This window comes from Talpa europaea, assembly GCF_964194135.1.
Source record: "Talpa europaea genome assembly, chromosome: 5".
Taxonomy (NCBI): Eukaryota; Metazoa; Chordata; class Mammalia; order Eulipotyphla; family Talpidae; genus Talpa; species Talpa europaea.
In genome coordinates this window covers 49049322-49072783 of record NC_140071.1, presented here as the reverse complement: position 1 = coordinate 49072783, position 23462 = coordinate 49049322, and the positions used below count along the sequence as shown (strand labels likewise).

The 23462-nt window shown below is 34.8% G+C and overlaps 1 protein-coding gene across 3 annotated transcripts; it reads right to left on the bottom strand.

The window, feature by feature from the left end:
- Positions 1-799: 799 nt before the first annotated feature.
- On the bottom strand, positions 800-23232 carry FAM169A (family with sequence similarity 169 member A; the record flags this gene model as incomplete). 3 transcript variants are annotated; one of them, XM_084234039.1, is made up of 12 exons in its annotated part: positions 800-1348; positions 2179-2379; positions 5099-5252; positions 7481-7631; positions 8123-8162; positions 10248-10360; positions 11455-11583; positions 13048-13227; positions 19447-19618; positions 21549-21634; positions 21933-22032; positions 23101-23232. In XM_084234039.1, 12 exons carry the CDS (start codon positions 23230-23232, stop codon positions 800-802), a joined length of 2007 nt encoding a protein of 668 aa, XP_084090165.1. The 3 variants fall into 3 exon arrangements, with proteins under 3 accessions (XP_084090165.1, XP_084090166.1, XP_084090167.1); XM_084234040.1 differs by having other exon boundaries at positions 10254-10360; XM_084234041.1 differs by lacking the exons at positions 19447-19618; positions 21549-21634.
- Positions 23233-23462: the final 230 nt, after the last annotated feature.

Sequence of the window (23462 nt, the reverse complement as noted above, 5' to 3'; positions counted from 1 at the left end):
TTAAAGGTGAAAGAATACCCTTTAAGCTTGTATCTGAATATATAGAAACAAACCAAAATTAAGGCAAAGTAATACTTCAAATGAAATTTTAAATAATTATATTAGTACCTACATGACAAAGTTAAATCCCTAGAAGTACTATTAATATCAGATGTTAGAAAGAGAGAACTAGATACAGATTGTGTGTGTACCTCTCCACAGTCTAAGGTAGAAACCGCATCTACAGCTAGAATTGAGGCCAAAATATCACCTTCTTTAAACATTTGATCTTAAATTTCTATATTTGTGCTCTCATTGAGTTAAAGTTATATTTATTCTGATTTATTGACATTTTTGTTTAGGCATGCCTAAGTTTTAAAAAATGGTGACTAGCTTGGTATTTAAAATAAAACTTCTAGAACCCTCACCAAGTTTACTATTAAAACCCTTTGTATAAAAGATTTCAGTGATCCTTACAAGTAATGGAAAGCCTACTACTTTCAAAGTTTTTACTATATATTTTTTGAAGTATTAATGGTCAGATGTCCCCAACTACTAAAGAAAATATACTATGATCTGGTTTCCCAAAATTGAAACATGGCTAATAAAAAAAAGAAAACTATTTACACAAAATATCCCAAAAAATTAAAAAGAATGGTCACTATAGGCCCTAAGGGGAAGGGAAAACTGCATCATAAATAAGTTCAAATTGAAATTTTGGAAATTTTTGTCCTATGCCCCATGCTGTTTATTAATTGCCATATTTTAAAAACAATTATGTTACAAAGAAGAGGATTTATCATCTATATTTCTTCTTCACTCATGTAAGCTTGGCTTTCTTCTTAGCAGGTCCTTTATGCCCTTTGGCCTTTCTTCTTAAATTCCGCCTGTCTACAACAGGCACTTCTACTTCTATTTCCTCTGAGCTGCTATCCACAGTTTTTTCTGTTGATTGTGGAAATTGATCCAGTTGCTCAGAAGATGCTTCAGACTGTTCCTCTGACTGGTTTTTCTGTCCTGAATTCTGTGAAAATGGCACATCTTCGAGTTCCACCTCTATCAAAGAACTCTGAGGAAGAGCAGAAGATGTTTCCTGGGGCTCAGTTACCCCCTCTTCACCCTGGTCTTCCAGTGAGGAAGTAGTGTGGGGTGATAAATTTTCAGAAATCGATTCTTCAGAAAATTCAGCTATCACAGAGCTTGGAAAACCACTATCAGATCGTTCTTCATTCGGGGTAGTAGCAGCATTGTCTGAACTCCCAAAATGAGCTTTCTTTCTTGAAACTAGTGTTGATTTCTCCTCAGCGTGCCCCTTTTCATCAGATGGGCCTTCCTCTAGCATTATTTCTGAGTCAGTTATATTTGAGGTCTGAAAATAAAACACCTAGTGAACAAATAAACTCCCACAGTTCTTAAGTCATTCTCTGATCCGAATATGAAAGGACACTGAACTGCAATTTAAAGGATCCAGTATTGATTACTTTTGTTAATCATATACATTGTCTGAATACAACTCAATTTCTTAAAAAATTGTCTCATGTAATCTTGATACATTAGTTTTTTGCTTTAAAGATAAAAGTATTTTGCCTCAAAAAGTACTTAAAATATTTTCAATTTCATATCAAGATTCTCCAAAACCATGAATCAATTCAAAGATTTTACTTCCTTGGTGTTACCTGAGCCAGAACCAGGAGTCCCTTGAGACTCGACACTGCCCCCCACAAAGTCTGACTATGGTTTCATTAGATAAAGGAAGGAGATGTTTATTTATGTGGGACACTAATAAAATAATGTTATGTAATAGTTCAGCCTTAAATTTGAATATTCAAAAGTAAAAATTAAATTTCTTGAAAAATATTCCATAGTCCCTAAGTAAACAAGTCAAACTTATTGTATTGATTACAGATTGCAAGCAGTAGGCATTCGGATATTTGGTAAATATTAAAATACTGAATTTGATAAATATTGAATTGCCTTTATCCATTTTTCTATGCATTTCCCTAAATCTACAAAGCAAAACTCACTGTAACCATATATCAGATAATGAGTAAGGTTTATGGAATGTTACTGATTACATTTTCTTAAAATACAAACTATGAAAGTTCATTTTCCTGAAGAACAATACATGTTAAGGTGGACTATACTGTGTACTCCGTATCACCTTAATTACAAAACAAATTAGGTTATTTTTCCCCTTACCTTATCCTGTGCAACAGCCTCAGGCTTTGAAGATTCTACCACCAATGGAACAAGATTTGTAGAGTCTTCATTGGAATTGAAAGACTGCAATTTTAACTCTTCATCTAAAACTTCACTAGTGGAGTCTTCCTCTTCAGTTGTAAGTGAGGTCTTAAGAGTATCATCCATTATTTCACCATTCATAGGCTCTAATTCAGATTCCTACACCATGAGCAGAAGAGGGAGAAGTCAGATCAGATACAATTAGAGACTCTTATTCACTATATAAAATTTGGGCCCATTCTCAGTTCCTCTTGTCATGCCCTAGGACTCAAGATAAATTCTACATTATAAAGGCATGGATAAAGGAAAAGTCTTTTGGAGGAAAGAGGACACTTGTAAGGCAGGGTCAGTTAAACAATAAAGAATCCCGGGCCTCCCCTGGTGGTGCAGCAGTTGAGCACTGGGCTGCGAGGCTGCCTGCAGCCTCTGCAGCGCCGGTTTTGTTCCCCAGCCGCCAGCGAGGGTCCCACAAAAAAAAAAAAAAAAAAAAGAAGAATCCCTAAGTACCCCATGCTCCCACAATTCTTATGGAGAAAGAGGACAGAAACAGGATGCTCTGCAGACACAATGTGGGCCTCAGATTCCATCCTTTTCTTACTCCTTCTTGTTGGGAGAAACCTTTTAAGCATAAAGGGAACAGAGTGTCTAGTTTTGGTGTCAGATCCTTACAGAACACCAGTTACTCTGCACCTAGAATCTGTAGGAGCCTGTGGAAAGTTAGTTTACTCTGCCTGGGGTAGGAAGCTCCTGGTGGAAGCTTCTTGAAGGAAGTTGAGTTTGGATACAGTTCTTGCTAAGAGAACAGAGCCCTCAATCTCAGTTCACTGTCCATCTAACCCAGTCTCATTTTAAACAGTCCTGCACCTTAATCACATTAAATATGAAAAAGCAATCTAACAATTCCAATTTCTGAAACTCTTCTTCCAGTGTTGATCAACTTACGAGACTTCTACTTAATGTCTTATATTTCTAATAATTTGAAGGCATTTTATTACCATTTTAAAAATTAAGAGAATTGATGTAGTCATATAGATTTGACTAGATTATATATTCCTCAGAAGTCAAATAAGGAACTTTTTCCAGAGGTACACTGAAATCAGAGGAATGGAAAAATTAATGTAGTCACACAGTAAATAGAATAGGTTGCACACCAATGATAATTATAATAAGACTCATAAAAGGACTAGCCAGTACGGGAGAAATGTTAAAAGGAAGAAAATGAGAAAGTAGCATAAACTTCCCCAAAATAGAATTTTGGTAAGTAAAAGCAAGAAGCAACAAAATAGAAAAACTCAGTGCCTCAAGTTTTAAGTTTGAGAACACATGGAGGAAAAGGCACAAGACAAGAGTCTTAACACAGGGTTAGTAAGTCTAAGGTTGCTGCTCAGCGCAGAGATAAAGCTGGGCTAGTAGATCAATACATTTTCAATAGACAACAGGAACTGAACGGAGCAAAACGTCAAGGTCTGAGTCTTCTGGAATGTCCACAGTAAAGGGGAAAAAGAAGAGAGGCATCAAAAAAAAAAAAAAAAAAAAAAAACCAAAAGAAAACTCCACAGGCAGGAAACACAAGAAATCAAAATACAGCAACATTTTAAAGCCAGGGTAGTAGATGATCTTGAGGATAACAGAGCAGTCAACGCAGACAAGAAAAGTCACTGGAACTAAATGGAAATGTCACAGATGACCTGTAAGAGTAGTTGCTCAATGTCAGATAGAGGAAACAGATTATATCAAGTACCAACAGTATTACCTCATGTTCTTTAAAAGATTGCAAAAATACATACAGTTGCATAAGCCTCTAGATGCAAATAAATGTCTTTTCAGAATGTGCTTTATTTTCCCAAATTTCTAAAAAGAAAAAGTGCCATTTAAAAATACAATTTTAGGGCCTCCCCGGTGGCGCAGCAGATTGAGCGCAGCGCCGTAAAGCTGTCCGCACCCTCTGCAGTGCAGGTTTGATTCCCGACCAGCCAGGCAGAAACCAACATGGTGCAGCAGACCTCTCCTGCCTTGCCCGCTGCTCCCTTCGGTCCGTCTTCCTGTTCTGCTCCCTGCTCTGTCTCTGGTGAATTCTTATCCTCCCATGCCTCTGACTGTACCCCAGTTCTTGTATAAATAAATAAATCTTTCTTAAAAAAATAAATAAAAATACAATTTTATAAAGTAGAAGCAGGAGCAAATTGGAATAAGTTAAAGAAATAAAATTGGTAATGTAGTTTCACTGTGTAGCTACTGGCTAGATGTGGCAAACAGGTAAAAGATTTATAAAGAAAGGAAGTAAGAAATCTGGAGAGGAAAAGATTGAAGATATTACATAAAAATAATGGGAAATGGACAGAGAGGAAGAAAAAGATAGGGACAAATACTTGAGCTGCAGAAATCCTATCAGATACAAAGGCTTTTTCTCTGTTTTCAACTGTTAAAAAAATAATTATTTTCCAGGAATCTGTAAAATCAATTCTATTCCTATCCTTCTGATCAAAACAGGTGTAAGAAGGACCTGGTTTGATGTTAAGTCATTCTAACTGGCTCTCTACGCAGACCTTTTAATCACATCATTGGTGTCACCTATTTAATACCACAAATTAGCTTATATTTTAAATGCGCTGAGGGACCTTACTACCTAAACATCCTCTATGTTTTCTTTGCTGTAAGTGAAATTTTTATAAATTCAGTTTGAAACAGAAAATGACACTTGTAACTTTATTCTCTCCCCAATTTTAGTACCTGATCTTGCCCAATATATGCTCTTCAACAGTAAACACAATTTCTACTAATACTCCAAAATACTCATTCTATTTTTCTAACAATTATCATGAAGAAAGTTAAAGTATGGCCTACTTTCATACATTTTATTTAATAAGTGATCTCACACCTTTTCACCATCTTGCTTCTCCAAGCGTGCCTGGGCTTCAGGTGCTGGTCGAGCATCTCGGTCACTGCTCTCATCATCAAATTCAATCACGCCCTGTTCATGTTCTTCCAGGAATTCTTCTGAGCTCTCTGATGTGCGTGCAATAGACTCCAATCTAGAAAACAAAAGAAAACAATTCTATTTGCTACGTTAAGGATGAATATAAAATTTCACAAATCTATTAACAAAATAATACTTTAGTGAATCAACTAAGTATTCAGTCAACAACTTCAAATTTTACAATCCAAAACCTTTTTTCTCTTTCTACCTTGTTTTACAGTTTAGTTAATAATATCACCATCTTCTCAATCATGGGAACTAGACTCTTCTTTTACTCTATATCTAACTGGATCTTATTCTATTAGGATGAACACATATCCCAGTTTATCTGGAACAGTCCGGTTTACAGATTTGTTCCAGAATGACACATTATTATAATAATGCCCCTTTTATTCTCAAAAACATCAGCTGGACAGATTATATGATTTATTCTACCTCCAAAATGCTTTCAAACATCGCTAACTTCCTATTCCCATTTTCATGGTCCTCCTTCAGGCCCCATCTCTCTCTGGACCACTGTAATTTCCTCTCAATTCGTCTTCATACATGCAGAACATTCTTTATTATGGCTTTTACAGCTGCTTTTAATACATTTATCTGTACTTTGACAGTCCAGATCAGAAACACCTGATCGTTCTCTATGACCTAAAGGATAAAATGTGCCTCTTTCAAAAGTCTAACATGATCACACCCTTACAATTTTCTCTCCTCCTAGCTGCTTCCATTTTTCTTATACATCAGTAATCAACACCCCTCCTAGCTTTACCTTTAGTAGAGCTGCATGGTATAATACATTAGCCACAAAACACATGTCATTATTTACACTTAATTTCTTTAAAATTAAATGAAATTAAAAAGTTCATTTGCACCAGCCATACACAGTTCAAGTGCTCCAGGGGCACACTGGGAATGGGCTGTCATACTGGGAAGCAGACAGAGAACATTCCCATAATCATGGAAAGCTTTTGTAGGTCATATAGTCTTAACTACTAATTACTAGTTAACGACTAACACTGTCTAATTACTTAACTTCACCACTATGAAACAAAAGCAACCAAAGTAAAGGTTAACCGTTTGCACTCGGCTGTCCCCTCTCAGGGGACATTGGTAGCCAATGTCCAGAATGGTTCGGAGTGCAAAGGGTTAACTAATGTGTGTGGATGTTATAATAAACTTTTACTTATAACAGGTAATAGCTGGATTAGACCTGCAGAGCACAGATTGTGAACCCATAGACTAGAAAACCTCTCTCAACTCTGCTTGTTCAGTTTCTACTTATCTCTAAAGACTGGTCCAAATGCCAAATTGCTCTATCCCCTCAACTAGAACCAGCTGCACTTTCCCCTAAGTGTAACTGCAGCATTCTGTACTTCTATCATTGTACCATCACAACTCACCTTGCAGTGCTCTTAACCTGTGTCATAGGTACAGATAGGTGTATCTGAAACTACCAGACAGTCAATTTGCAGGCAAAGGTGATGTTTTACTCTTCATAAGTATCTGCGTAAACTTTCAAACATTTAGCCTTATTTTATTTATGAAAAGCAAGCAAAATTCCACAATAATTCTGGGATATTCATTTTAAAATATACTGTTACTTTCTGTTCTAAAAAGTATTATATCAAAACACTATTCAGTGAGAAAACCATAATTATCTGAACTCTTCACAAATTACTAAATTTAAATATTTACTTATATTTGCCTTTAACATGAATTGTTCACCAAAATAAATATTTATATATGTATTCAACTACCCCAATTTAAAATCAACTATACAATAAATTAGCATAGTTACAGAATTCTATACTGAGTAAAATAATTCCACAGCTAATAAGCTCTTTATAGGAACTGACTGAACTATTAATGTTATCACTATTCTTAAGTTAAATCCAATAACTCAGTAAAATGAATCAGCAATGAAGGAAAATTGAGGGCTTTTTAGGTTAACTAAACTTAAGCATTATGAAAAACTATAGCTACTGTTAAAGTTGGTGATAATGACTCAGTTCTGGATATTATACAACCACTAGAACATTCTTTTGGATTTTCACACATAAGAGATAAAACTCATGATTTTAGTTCTTCTCTTATTAGCAATATCTCCCTATTACACTGTCAAGGTAACACCAATGGTAAGTATAATCAATAAACTTAGAAGAATTCAAATACAAACTCTTATACAAGGTCATTTGCTACACAAACAATAGAGTAATAGCTTCCACATATTAAGTGCTAATGATATGACAGTAATAAACAAAGAGAGTAAAATAAGCAGTACTTTACTTGTTTATTGAAGCTGTAGGTGAAGTCTGGGAAATCCTTTCATCTTCACCTTGAGAACTACTAAATTCAGAATCCTGAAACCGCTTTCCAATCTTTGGCCGCTTTAGGTGACTACTTCGGGTACGAGTGGAAACAGGTGTTTTATTATGACCTGAGAAAAACAGCAAAATTGCAATTAGTTAATTATATATTCAAAGGTTGCCTACCAAAATACCCAGAAATGTAAAAACTCTGCTGATTTACATCTCTCCCCAGCATGGTACACTTCCGTTCTCTCTCACACACCAGGCACAGAAACAGTATCTCTTTCTAAATTATGAAATAACTGTCAATATTCATGTCTCACAATTTCTATGTCGCCTTGAGATCTATAAAGTGTTTTCTGCATTTCCACATATTCTCTCCCAATAATTTTAGGAACCTAAACTAGGGAGACATTACTGTCCCTATTTTACAGATTAAAAAATGAGGAAAAGAGGCACAATCGCTTACTCTGTTCACACAGTAAAATCAGTGGCACTGGTGGCATTATAACTCAGATTTAGATTTTAGAGTTGGGTATGTCTTCACTTACTCTAAGGGACACAGACACACAATTCTAAGTGTTCTCACACTAACTGATAGATCAGATGTATTTCTTACCTTCAGAAGTGCTTGCAAAGGCATCTTTTAGAGAATCAATCTAAAATAAATATATAGATTAAAACCCAAAATTCTAGGTAATTTTTTCTTGCTTCATTCATAGCATCAAAGAAAATCTTTTATAATGTATTTCAAATAACACTATTTGAATAGTATTCACTATTCATTAAAAAAAAAAAAAAACAACTTAAGCAATGGAAAGCCTCGGTTTTCTACGAACCTAAAAACTTAAGCCATCTAGTAATTTAGTGTGGCACACACTGGAGCTTTCTAGTGTGTCCTCAGCTACTCAGTCTTCTTAGTCACATGCTCCCTTCCCCTGTGCAACTTTATCTACTAATTTACCTCAACAGAAGATACAAGTTCTCTAATTTCCTTTGTGATTTCCAAAGAAATATGTCCCCAGTGGATGTCCCATCCAATTTCACATCCTACCAGCCCATAACTAAACTCTTCTGTCTTTTTTCCACGTTATTCCCTAACTTGGTTAATGGTACTAACTAGGTTAGGCATTCTAGTCAGAGACCTGTGAGGCATTAATGATTTCTTTCTCTCCCTTATGCAATCAACCACAAAGTCAACTTTAACTCAAAGAATTTCTCAAACCACCCCCACTCCGTGTATTACTAATGTTTTATCAGTTTAACCCGAACTATTCAATCCCCTCCTCACCAGTATACCTCACTCTGACACATGCTCTGCAGTCCCATCCGTCCTGATAACAGATGCTTCCAAGCCACCGCTACTCCTTTGCTTTAAATAGTTTAATATGAAATATTTTCCTTGGACTAATTAAAATATTAACTAATATAAAGAATGTTGTTTCTAAAGTGAAAGAAAATCTTATTTATGCTGCCAACCTTTTATGTTGCCACTAAAATGACACATTTAAAATTACCTGGTTTAATATTAAAGTGGATCACTGCTCTTACTACCTGTATGAGAAGAGTAGATTTTTCTTTTTCCCCAATTTTCTGATATCTGACTAACACTAAATGAATTCTAGTGTATCTGAGGAATCTGGACTGTAACGTAATAGAACCAGGGCTTATTCTGAAGTTTGAAATTCCAAATATTGAAAAAGTTTATAAATGTAGCCCCTTTTATGTAGTTATTAGTTATTACATTATTTATTATTATCCTTAAAAAGTCTCAAGACTTTTCACTTAATCAGCACTCATGCTAATTAAGACAGGAAATAAGAATCACAAATAATTCCCCAAATCACTTGTGTCTGAAATGCATGTGCATTTACGAGACATATTCAGTACCCAGTAAAAATACAGTCAGATACCCAAGTACAAAGCAAACATAACTGTAATAAATACTATCACAAAAAGTTGTACATAAAAACAGACTTTTAGAATCCCATGTACCCATATATTAAGTAATATCAAGTAAATTCTAGGAAAGAACCTCTAGAGTTCAATTACGAGAACTTTCTACTTTCAGGTTACTTAGTATTTGCAAAGTACATTATATTCTACAAGGACCAAACATATATAGCCTCAAGGTTTCCACAACAGCTTCATAACTTTAATTTCCTAATCCCACTTCTAGAAATATATTTGTGCAATGAAATAAGTACATAGGCACAAAGATTCATGTATTAATGTGTTCACTTCTGGACCATTTATAAATGAACAGATTTAAACATGTGAAGCAAATAAATGATATTTATATAACAATAGAATAAATAGTATGCTTCTATTTAACAACCCCATTTTAACACCATAACACCATAGGAAATGCTTACAATATTGCAATAATGGAGAAAAGCAGGAAGCAGCACAAAACAATAAAAGCAGAAAAAATCATGTGCACAGATTCATGTTTTATAATATACATTAAGTCCATGTACACACATATTAATGCTGCTCTATCTGGGGAAGTGAGATTACAGACTTTTTTCCTACTATATTATTTTTATGTGTATTCCAAAATGACCTTTAAATTAACTCACCATACTATTGCCATTAAATTATTTTTCAAAGAAAATTAAGTCCTTAGAAACCAATTAACAGAAGATGCCAAGAACACTAACATAATAGAATTTATGCGAGTTTGGTGAATAAATTAAGTATCAGCTGAACTTATTTTTAAAAGACTGAAAAAGTATACCTACAGTTAACTGCATCTCACTGGACTGATTGTCTTCAGTTTCTGCTTCATATTCTGGAACAGGCAAAAGACCATATTCTCCAGACATAGGTCTTTTAGCTTCATTTTGAGAGGTTGCTGTGTATAAAAGAATTTTTAAAATTATAACCCTATTGTTTCACTTGTTGCTTGTACTGATTTTCTGTTCTTTCATTTGAAATTATACTGTTTTCTTTCTTTCTTTTTTTTATTTTTGTGGGACGCTCGCCAGCAGCCAGGGAACGAACGGGCGCTACAGAGGCTGCGGGCAGCCTCGCAGCCCAGCACTCGCAGCCCAACCACTGCGCCACCAGGAGAGGCCCTGTTTTATTTCTTAATAAAATATATCAAGTAATTTGAACAGTGCTTGCTTTCTTCTCATCAAATTAATCAACAATATGGAGTGAGCATTTTTCTCCGACTTGGCAAAAGGAGTATAACTACTCTTTACAAAGTTTGAACCAGCTTTCAAAATTTATTCTTGCACTTTCAGTGTCATGAAATATCTCCGAGAGTTCCTTTAATGTGAAGTTTTTCATGGGTATCATTTCCTCTAAAACATGGTCATCCTTCACAGCCCAATGGTTCTTCTCATGTGTAATTACATGCTTGTTTCCATTAAGTTCCCGTGATTGCAAAATACAGAACTGCTCCTTGAATGGCAGCAGTGCCAATATTTCCATGATCATCAATATCTCCTATAATTCAGTATCTTCTATAACTTCCATCCAAATCCTGCAATGTTTGTACTGAGTTTTAATGAGAGCTCTGAAGAGACTGGACAGAAGTGTCTTGGAAATCTAGGTGTGGAATATCTTCTTCACTGGTATCTTATAGTGAAACCCTGCAATTATATTGGGTCTTAAATAGTTATCTATAGCTAGTGACTTTGGAGGGGGAAGCATGAGTTTGGGGACTACCTTTGATGCCCTGATGCCTATTCTATACTGTTTCAGTAATCTTAGTTTATCTCTCACCCTCTAAATCCTACTGGACTTTTACGTCCTGCTGGGCTAGTCCAGGTTCCTTTACCAGTGACTCAAAAGTTGATATATAACTAAAATTTCAACTCTAGAAAAGAGTTATTAGAGAGATCCCATTACAAAATACCATGACTCTGAACCACAGAATACAACCATCCTCAGGTACTACATTTTAAGGTGGACTTGTGTTAAAATTGAACACATTCTCACCTGCAATTTTAAGTGTTTCTCTCTGTAATGCTCTGGTGACTGGAATTCGCTGGTACCAGTGGCCAACACTTTCAACTTCCCAAAGGAGTTCATGGTCTCCTGGGTATTTTTCAAAGTATTGCTTGCAAGCTGAAAAACACATGTAGAATTTTCTAGAAATCTCAAATATCCATTAGTTTTGAAAACAAGGAGAGTTAGGCGCCCCACTCACTTTATAGGGCTAACATAACCTTGACTCCAAAAACACAACAGCAACTCAAGAAAATTATATGGCAGTTTCATTTACTAATAAAAATGCTAAATGAGAGCCCCAATTAAGTTCTGCCATCACCAAGCAATAAAAACCTTAATAAAAGATGTGCTTTACCTTTAAAGAGAAAACTGCTAAATGTTACTGACTAGCAAAAGAGAACTGAATAAAAGGACAGTTAGACTTAATCAGAGTAAAAACACCAATTCTCACCAAAATATTTTATAAGTTCCATATAGTATCAAACAAAATCCCAACAAAGCTTATTTGTTAATGAACAATATTAACAATTTGTTAACAATAATTAATCCCAACTTCAAAATTAAAAAACAAAGGGTTCAAAAAATATTTAGACAATATTGGAGAACAAAAGGTGGGGACTGTCCTAGCAGATATCAGACCTAAAACTAATATAGTATTCTATGTCAAGTATACTTTAGTTAACTAAAAAGAATATAGGATAAAGAATTATCACAAAGCCACAGAATTAAAGCAACCTGGTGTTAATATAAGAAAATTTAAATAGAAAAAAGAAAAATACCAGAAAGAAAATTTCAGGGAGACTCACACATACACTAAGAATTTGACAAATAACAGAGGCAACATCTCAGAAGAGAAGGATTAAACTATTGAAATAATGATGCTAGAATAAAATCCACAGAGGAAAAAAAGGTAGATCCTGACCCTCACATCAACGTCATTCACAAAAATAACAGCTAAACAGTAAAACTGACCCACAAGTTCAGCAACTGATGGATAAACAAAATGTAGCATATATTGCATGCAATGGGATATTATTCAGCCATAAAAAAGAATGAAGCAATGTTTCATGCTACAACATGGATGAACTTTGAAAATATGGCAATATTTATGTAAAATCAAAGAAGTCATACACAAAAGGTTTATTATATAAATATACTATGTAATTCTAAATATATATGAAATGTTCAGGAATAGGCAAAGCCATAGAGATGGAGATAAAAATAGATTGGTGGTTGAGAGATGGAGAAACAGGAAAAAGAGAGTGACTGCCATCTGGTTCAGGGTTTCTTGCTGGGGTTATGAGATTTCTGGTTGATTTCACAACTGTGAATATATTTAGAATTGTACACTTTGAAAGGTGGATTTTATGGTACATAAATTACATCTCCATGTTTTTTTAAAAGCTACCAGACCTGCAAAAAGTACTATACTTGAGGTAAGGACACATTTGTGAAGTTAGATCCCAGGAACCAAAATACACAAATTTATTTCATATCAATATATGCACATTTACAATATTCTATAAAAACTATTCAAAAATAATGAAACAAGTTTAACATTTTTTAACTTAATACATTTACCTGTGTACATGAGAGACGACAATGGATAACGCAAGCCCAGTGCATCTTCTGTAAAGGAATCAACAAAATCCTCTAGCATATGAAGCCCAAGATCTTTGCCTCGGTATTTTTTTCTTACAAACATTGTATCAAGAACTGGCAGTTGGTAGCTTTGGGTAAGAAATGAGGCACATATGCTTCCTGCAGTCAGAAGATAGAAACCCAACAATTTTTCACATCTTCTAAAGTAAAACAATTTTTCACATCTCCATATATGTACATACATTTAGTGAACATGAGTTAACAGACTTTCGAAAAATGTTGTTCCCCCTACATCAAGAATGTTAAAGAAATGTATAAATTTTATAATATAAAATACTTTTAAATGCTTTGCAGTTGTAACACATAATGCATACTTGCTATCACAAAAAGCTATGTATTTTATGTTTCCCAAGAGAATAACCCAATACATTTTGAACTATATACTTGAGTATATACATCACTGTTTGAGAACTTGCACAACTATAAAAACTCAACTATTAAAATTTCAAATTAAGAGAGTTTTGGTGACTATATATAGTTTAAGTATCTAATTCAAACTTCAACATTTTAACATTCCTCTTTTCCCTTTATTTTTTCCCTACTAAGTATAGTCTCATTTTATCTGCTTAATGATGGCAAAGAAATGAATTAGTTCTCCAAATTTTTAAGGACTATAAATTTAGATTAAAAAGAGCCATCTTAGGGCCTCCCCAATGGCGCAGCGGTTGAGCGCTGGGTTACGAAGCTGCCCGCAGCCTCTGCGGCGCCGGTTCAATCCCTGGCTGCTCCCCGGCCACCGGAGGAGGGTCCCACGTGGCGCGCAGACCCCTCCTGCCGCCCGCTGCTCCCCTCAGCAGTGTACTTCGGTCCTTCTGCCTGCTCTGCTCCCTGCTCTGGCTCTGGTGAATTCTCTCACCCTCCCGCGCTTCTGACTGTACTCAGTGCGTGTATAAACAAACAAACAAATAAATAAATTTTTAAAAAACATGCCTCAAAAAAAAAAAAAAAAGAACCATCTTAGAAATGGTCATTAGCAAGACTTTTGCTACTAATATACTTTAAAATTTATCTTGTGTGTTTAAGGTGAAACAGGAGAAACAGTTTGAAGTAGGTAGCTAACTGTCTCTCTTCTTATTTCATAGTTGTACTGACTTGCTTTTTAAGAAGCCTGATTTGGATTCCAGTTCTCTAAATAGATATGTTAGCTTCCTTATATTTCCTAATATGGTTTATATGTTAGGGCATCAAAATGGGACATCCCACTTTCCATTAATTTTATTATGAATTCATCGTTGTCAGTCAATATTCTACCCGTCTCAATAATGGATTAATCTCAGACTAGTCATATGATTCTGGATAAATCTAATATGTAGTTCAAGGAAGAAACAGAATTTGATAACAAATATCTTACAAATTGACTCTTACCTATCATTTTATGAGCTGAGTAATTAAATAAAAATTTTAGTTCAACCATATAATTTGAGTTATTTATTATTAAATTGGAGAATGTCAGTAACTCTTTGCAGTAGTCTCCCAGATTAACTTAAATTTAGAACAGGTAATGCACATTGCCATATATAGTAAGTCCTCAATTAATATTGTCCTCTATAGATTCTTGAAAGCTGTGACTGTAATGAATGAGTAAGAAACTAGGTCATCAAGTAACACTGTTTCAACATTACAGGAAAGGATGTTGAACAAAACTATTATTCCAGGACCTGTTATACTTAGCTCTTAGTTGTTGATGCTCAGGACATTTCAAAGAGTACAAATTTCTGATGACTATAATTAACAATACTGTATATTTAAAATTTTCTAAAAAGGCTGATCTTATCACTACAAAAAAAGGGCAATTGTTAGCTTGACTGTAATATTTCACAAAGTATATCAAATTATCAAATTAGTAATCCTTAAATATGTACTTTTTTTTTTTTAAAGATTTTTTTTTATTTATTTATACAAGCACTGGGTACAGTCAGAAGCAGGGGGGGGGGGTGAGAGAATTCACCAGAGCCAGAGCGGGGAGCAGAGCAGGCAGAAGGACCGAAGTACACTGCTGAGGGGAGCAGCGGGCGGCAGGAGAGGTCTGCGCGCCACGTGGGACCCTCCTCCGGTGGCCGGGGAGCAGCCGGGGATCAGCCGGGGATCAAACCGGCGCTGCAGAGGCTGCGGGCAGCTTCGCAACCCAGCGCTCAACCGCTGCGCCACCGGGGAGGCCCTGTTAATCCACATTTTTATCAGTTTATCATTCCTTAAAGTAATCTTAAAACAGAAATTTGAATTTGAATTTCTGTGTATAGGAAGTCAATTATCACTCCAAAAAGGAAGATCATAGAGACAGCTCTCAGCTGATTACCCAATGAAGAAAGGAAATAATGCTTCCATTATATATTCTTTCAAATGGAGATTACAAAAGACAAAAATATGTCCACCAGTATTGAGCATAATCCCTTCAGTGGTGTCATCTGATTTATAGCAGTTGTTGATTAGACTTTGCTTCCCTTATTTGGCTCCTGATTGTCCTTCCCCTTTTCCAAAACATGGGTCTTCAACTTGGATCATGGTGGCTCACAGTTGAAGGCCAATAATGATGAACAGTTCCAAAACAGCAGCTAATGACAGTGTCCTTGATTTTGCTGTATCTTTCAGTACGTCTACACTACAATGTGATATCTGATTTATACAAACATACATCTTTCTTATTTCTTGACATAAGGCAAATAGTTACAAAACTTCCACTGAATAAATGATTGGATTTCTTTTTTTAATTTTCGGTAACTATGAGCCTTTCCCCCCTGTAGTCTTCTATGTAGCATAGTCCTTTAACAAATAACCTGAGCAGTAAACTCCTGTAAGGATTCATAAAGTACAAGTTTTGTGATAGATATTGATTAGACTCCGGGAATAGTTCCACTTTTTTAAATGTTTGCTTTTTGTTTTGAATTAAAGTTTTACATGTACTTAGAGCAGAAGAATTCCATAAAATGTGCTGGGGGAAAAAGGCAGGATCCACACACACCAGCACACATACTTCCCAGAACAAACCACTATGAACTTGTGTAAGCAACCTTTTTCATACTTATTGCCAATCTAAGTAACTTAACTTACTACTTCTTGATTTTTTCTACTGTATGCATAATCAACTGAGCTCCCGGTATTGAAGATGAGAATTTACTTCTTATATACATTCACACATCCCAATTCCAATTTTACTATAAACATACTTACTGTGCATGCCTCATCCCATTACCCCCATATAGTAATTTGTAATTTTGATTAGATCTATTTTCAGTATTTATAGCATGTATGTGCATTTATTTTATGCACACACACAAACACACACACATTGTTAACAACTGAGCCATACAGAATATCATGATTGTTTTTCTTTACCTGTACTTTTTTTATTTACCTTAAAGATTTATCACTAATTTACTTCTAACTTATCCCAAGCCTACACAACCGTGCAAATTGTTTGATAAGTTCAAACACAACAGGTATTCTTGAACCAATGTCCAAGAACTTTCTCATCTGCTTCAATCTAGATCAATCCTAGAAAAGTATTGTCCAAAAAGAACTTTCTACAATAACTGATATTCTATAAATATTGTTTAATATTGTAGTCACTAGCCCTGTGGCTACTGAAAACTTACACAAAGCATGGCTAGTGATTGAGAAACTGAGTTTTAAATTTAATTAATTTTCACTTAAATAGTCACATAAAGCCAGATGTTACCAAGCTCAACAGAGCAACTTCTGAACTAGATTTTGGGATCTTGTTATCCTGATCAGATACCTTTCTTTCTTGTTTTTATTCCCCCCATATTGTAGTAGAACATAAGCTCTACTAGCTTCATGGAAAAGGGTATGTGAGAGGTATATCTTTTGGAAACTGAACATGTAGAAATTTCCTTCTTTTACTCTAGTCATTGATAATTTGGGCTTAGAATTAAATTGAAAGTCAATCCCCTCAGTTTCTTAAAGATATTGTTCTACTTCCAAAGGTAACTGCTGATGCTGAGATACCTAACTATTTTGATTCTTAATTCTTTTTATGATTCCTCCTCTCACTCTCTGGAGGCTGACAAAGCCTCTTCTCTTTCCCATATTGTTCTGAAATTTCACAATAATGTATTTCAGCATGGGTCTACTTAAATTTATTGTGATGGATGCTTGTTGTATTGTAGTTTTAATCAGTAATGCACATTTGGTTTGAAACCATGAATGAATATTAGTAGAATAAGACAAGGTTCAGCATTAATTCTACTCCAATTTTTTATTTTTACAGGTAGAAGCACTTAATCATGGAAAGGACAAAAAAAAAAAAATCTTGACAGTGAAGTCACTTAATTCTGTTAGCTCCCTTAGAGTTACCTGCCAGATATCACACAATGAACTTTTTAAAACACTATTTTAATACCCTGACATATACCTAACACACAAAGAGTCCCTCATAGTGATCTCTTTATTTTAGGAAAAACAAAACTTACATAGTTTATAGAATTTTATTGTACTTCAATAGCATTTAACTTCATATATCAAGGACATATTTTCATGTTCAAATATACTGATTCACTAATTAAACATCATACACGATAAATGATTTCATAATGCTTTTTGTTAATAAATATTTCTGTTTCCTAGATAGTGGTACAGTTTTTCTCCCTGAATGTATATTAGGGACAGGTCTATTTGAAAGGTTTTAATATTTGTTTTCAATACCTTTCCAAAATATTGTATGTTTAGATTTTATTTGTAGAAAAAAATATGTCCAGACTGAATTAAAAGGTCAGTGATTCAAAGGCAAGTAAAGCATACCGAATTCTGTTCCTGGTAGATGAAAACCAGGGCTTAAAGCATGGAGTAAATAAACAGTAGGCATGTAAGGCAGTTAAAGAAGTATGGAAAAATGCTAAAAGTGGTAGATGAATAACATTTGGAAGCCCAAGGATATAAAACTACAACTGCTGGACAAGCCAAAACAGAGGCCAGGTCCCAGAGGAGAGGAGGAGCATCCAGTGCACATGGAAAGGAACAGGAGCACAGTCCTCGAATAAAATATTGATGAAATACTAAAGGGGTAATGCTATTCCCTCTAACTGTGTGTCTTTCATCCAAAGCAAGCTCTAACTAAACACGTATATATTAATATGAGCTCCAAATGTCTGTGAGCTGGTTTCAGGTAGGAAACTCCCCTTGAGACAGTATGGGAAGCAAAAAGTCTGTGATTCCCATAGGAATTCTTGCATAAAATAAAGCATAAAGCAATTAAATCACACCCCAGCCCCTAATTTATTAAAAAACGAGAAAGTGCTGCCTTATATACAATGCAACACTAAGCTTCCATTTAATAAACATTATTTTTCTGCCCCATATAATAGTGTCTTTCTGGAGTAATATAATTTACTGGTTCTATTTCAAATTTACACAAGAATAAAATGCATATTGAAGGAGAAGTAAAGTATTTACTAACCAGCAAAAACAATTTAAACTATAGATCACTGTGTGTTTTATTCTTAAAAAAAGACTTTTTTTTTTACTATATGTATTCTCATCAAAAAATGTGTACTAATTATGTGAATAAGGTATATGCCACTAGTGATCTTTAAATCAGCAATGAAGCTGGTATGATCGTAAGACTGGATCTGACCAGAGGAGCTAAGTTTGGACAGTAGTGGTATTTTCTGTGAAAGGTTTTTGGTAAACGTACACAACAAGGCCTATTTTGTGATTTGATAAATGTAAGGTGTGGGATATATGTGCACACAGAGTAAGTAGGTTAGATCTTACTGGTCATTCAATAACTCTAGGCAGCTGAATGAACAAGATAAGAGGTAAAGCAAGATGAAACTGCACTAGTACTTTAGGGATAGGGTATAGCTGGGTCTTAGGATTGGGAATCCAAACTTTAGAAGATTTATAATTTAAAGAGGTTTGGATTCTCTAAATAGTTTTTCATAATAACTAGTACATTTACCTTAAATACGTTAGGCTGAATCAACTGCATTTAAGAGAAAAAAGACTATGCATTTGGTCCATAGGTACACAGTGGTTTTAAAAGGAACCAGCAATAGTGATAATAGCAGGAATCAAAACAAACCACCACCTTCAAATAATGAGGAGGAAGTGGGATGACTCTTTCTCCACAAATGTTAAGAAATCTTCCTTTTTGTCAAATGTTTATTTTTGTTTTCTTAGAAGAAGACTTCCTAACAATCTTCACTTACAGAGAAAGGCAGAATCAAAGTATTCCCAAAATACTCAGTAGAATCACCTCAGTTGCACTCTAGAGATTAATTTAAAAGGGATATTGATACAGTTGGGGTCTAAAAAGAAGGTTTTGATAAAATATAGTTTAAATAACTTTTAAAGACTCACCTGTAGGCTTAACAGAATAAAACCCAATGGCCTCTCCTTTCTTCCACAGTATCTTAGCATAATCAGTACTGCTATGACACAGGAATGGGATCTCATTTCTTTCCATTTCCTGTTTTCTATAAATAATTCGATTGAGAACATACAGAACCACTCTTTCCCCAAGAGTTCTCACCTACAAAAAGAGTCAAACACCAAGCACAACAGTTATAACATGCATCAATTCAGAGATGCTATTTACCGTGCTCCCTGATTTAACCATTCATAGCACTGTGAATACAGTCAAAACAATTTGTAAAACATGTGATCATCACAGAGATGAGACTAGACATTCATGCCAATAACAACCCATTTCTATAGAAATATTACGCATATTTTCCTCTCAGCAAAATTCTTTAATACTCCTCTTTAATACTCAGTGTTTTCTTTCAGCATCCAGCTTCCCAGATCCTAAATCACCCACTGTAATTGTTGTCCCTATCATCTCTACTACTCCAACTGTTTCTTACCCATTCCAGTCTCCACATAAAAAAAGAAGAAAACGACAAAGAAGAAGAAAAAGAAGAGGGGAGGGGGGAAGCGTGTGCTGTGCCCTGAAGACTTTAAGAACAGTTACTTCATTTGATGACTAAAGCCATAATTACGCTCTTGGGAAAGGAATCAGTCTCATCTTTTCCAAGTAAACTGTTTACTTAATAGCCACGTCTTTGTTGTTCAACCCCCTCATCTGCCAGACCAGATAAGAGATGACAGGGACACAAGAAAGTCCAGCGAAAACATAGTTGGGACAATCACAGAATGGAAGCCAAGCCACACTTCCTACATACAGGGCTTCCTACATGCACTTCCTACATGGTCACGGGAGCCCCCTCACCAACTCTCTGTCATCAAACAATTACGGTTTTCTCCATAGACATCTTTCATTGCTTTTTTTTTTAAGAGGTTTGCCCATAAAGTCTATTCCCCAACGCCTCCTTAAAGAAAACAATTTGCCCTCTAATAGGTGAATGGAGAGAAAATGCATTAACCATTCACACACTACTCTCAAAAACATCCCTGATAGGGGATCTCCAATAACAAACAATACATGAAAAGACAAAGATCACTACCTTATGAGGCAACCCATTCTGAACAGCATGATATTCTCCCTGAGTTGAAATCTATTTCTCAAAGACTATACTTTGACATCCTGGAACTGCACAGCCTACAAATATTTTAAGACACCCAGGATGTTCCCCTAAATTTTATACCAAAGCTAAATATAAGAACAACTGAAGGAAAAGACTAATCTAACTGAGTTTGGGGAACTCCTGCCATTCCAGTCCTTCCCTTAAAATTTCTCCAGATTCCAAACATCACTTTTCATGTTGGGCATGCAAGATGGTACAGCTACAACATGGAAGGTAATGCTAAAACAATGGGGCTTTTCTGTATAAACCTTAAGGATTTTATGAGCTTTTCTGCTTACTTTTACTTCTAATTAAAGCTCAATCTTTTTCATTTCTTAGTTGGTGATCATGGTGTATACGTGCAGTTAATTACTTGAAACTTTGGGTACTACTTTAACGCTTATCCCTATTTATTTTCATCATGTTAGGGCCTTCTCTTTGGTTCTTAATCTGCTTGTCACAGATTAGTTTACCCATTCAGCTCTGGGTCATGCAGCACTGATAAGCATGGCCATCTGTATCTTCCTCTAACTAACAATAAGTGGAGAGAGGAGACAGAAAAAGACATTTGCAGTAACGCTACAGAGGACCTCTTTTCCACGCCACTGTTTAAAAGACTGTATCGACCATCCAAGTTCCCACTGATAGGCAAATTTCCAGGTGAGTCTCTCCTAGAGACAAGAGAAGCTAAGAAATCACACAGGCAGAACCAGATTTTTCTCTAACCAATAAGAAAATCAGAAGCTAAAGCTGATGTGGGTAACTACAGATCAACTAATCCATGTGTATTCATTCTTCTCACCCAGTTCTCACTGTTAAAAATAAAATCTTAAAGGTTATACCAAAATGGGAAAAAGATGAATAACTTCAAAACTATCACTGATTATAGGAAACAGCCTTACAAGAAACGCTTTCAAAATTACAGGATATTGTTACCTGCTTAAGCCCTTCTCTAGAAGGGACAGATGTTTTCACAATATCATCAATAGCCCACCACTGATCAGCAAGGTAAAGTGCCACAGCTAAAATAGAATAAATGATTGTTAACATTTAAGTGTTCAAATTAAACATTACTATTTGGCAAGGCTTACACAAATATCCTTAAACATACTCATACTTCATAATACAATGAGGGGTCCCATTCATACCATTTTTATTTTATTTTATTTCACCCATTTAACAATAGGCAACTGAAAATTATAATTTCCTAAATTTACAGTTTAAAATAAGTTTTTTCCCCTCTAATTCCTTCATTTTAATAATTTTTTAATTGTTTGGAGGAAAGTCCCTGGATTTGCAAAGATTAAACAAAAAAGAGACCTGTGAGTGAGTCTTCAGGTGCAAAAAGAGCAAGGATTTTCTGGGTCTGATCACCACCATAAAGAGGTACAAAGCCTACATTTGACAGGCTAATAGGAATCTGAAATGACAATTGATTAAAGGTTAATGAATAGTCTTATTTTAAAAATACAGGACAAAAACACTACACTTTACCAAAATGATAAATTTTTTCCTATATATTAGTAATTTTAATCATATAACTCATTTCAAATAAGTATTTTTAGTCTCTTTTTAAAAAATAGCAAATCAGACTTCCCTTTTGGGGAAATTTTATTATTTTGTGGGAAAAAGTGAAATTTATTTCAATAAATATTACTGTGTTCTACCTACACATTTAAATAAAAACAAAAGCATGATGTGGTCTATAAAATCATTAAAAAATAACTATAACCTAGCATCTATTATTTGGACTACTTAAGGGGGAAAGTCCCATTTTCTACTAGAAGATTCCAGATAGGTAAATTTACTGCTCCAGCGAGATTCATGCAATTGTCTTTCTTAATTCAACACTGTTTCTTCATTTACAGACAATACTATCATTCAGAGAATTATAAATACTGATGCTAGAGAAGATTTTTAAAAATCCTTTAAATCAATATAATATTCCAGAGGAAAAATCTGAAGCTGAGAATTAGAAAATCTGCCTACCATCAAGCTGACAGTGGAATTCAATGATGCCAAGTCAAATGATCTTTCTAACACAACATATTACAGCTTACTGATTAGACAGTTATACTTCAATGTTTTAAAAAAAGATTCATGACACCAAAGTGTAATTTAGTGTCTTGCTGATTTTTTTTTATTAAAAAAATTTCTAAAACCACAAATTTCAAATCCAAAGTAATTTAATTGAGTTAGCTCAAATATGATAAGCAGTCTTAGTGAAACTGGTAAACTATTTGCATGATGTCATTTTAAAAGCACACACAATTAACAAATAATAACTTGTACTTTGTCATTCTAAAAATTAATAATGCTGCTATACTAACCAAGCAATATTATCCATTTTACTCTTATCTTCTGATAAAAATTTCAAAAGCCACTAGTTAACATTTCCTTTAAATGATTTTTAAAAAGTAAAAGGATACTGATTTCATATACAGACTACACTGAAAAGACTGTTAAAAATCACTGTAGAATGCCTTACCGTAACATTGAGAAGAGAAAAACACTCGGGATTTTCAGGGTCCCCACACCTAAGATCTGACATGTAATCTTCAGCAGAACTTTCCAGTTCCTCATGGCTGCAATTATCCAGCATATCCACAGGGAATGCCATCCTCTTTAATAAACAACATGGGAAAAAGTTTCAGAACATGAAATGCTTAATCATAAAGAAAAAGCTTTATTTGTAAGGAGACTTCTTTTTCACTATGCCAAGACAGACTACAAGCTGAAGCTGCTCAAAAAGAAAACTTTTAAACATTACTCGTTTGTATTAGAACAAACACTAAAATTAGACTTAATGGGTTATTCCTTAAATAATAAGAATAAAACATACTCATAAAG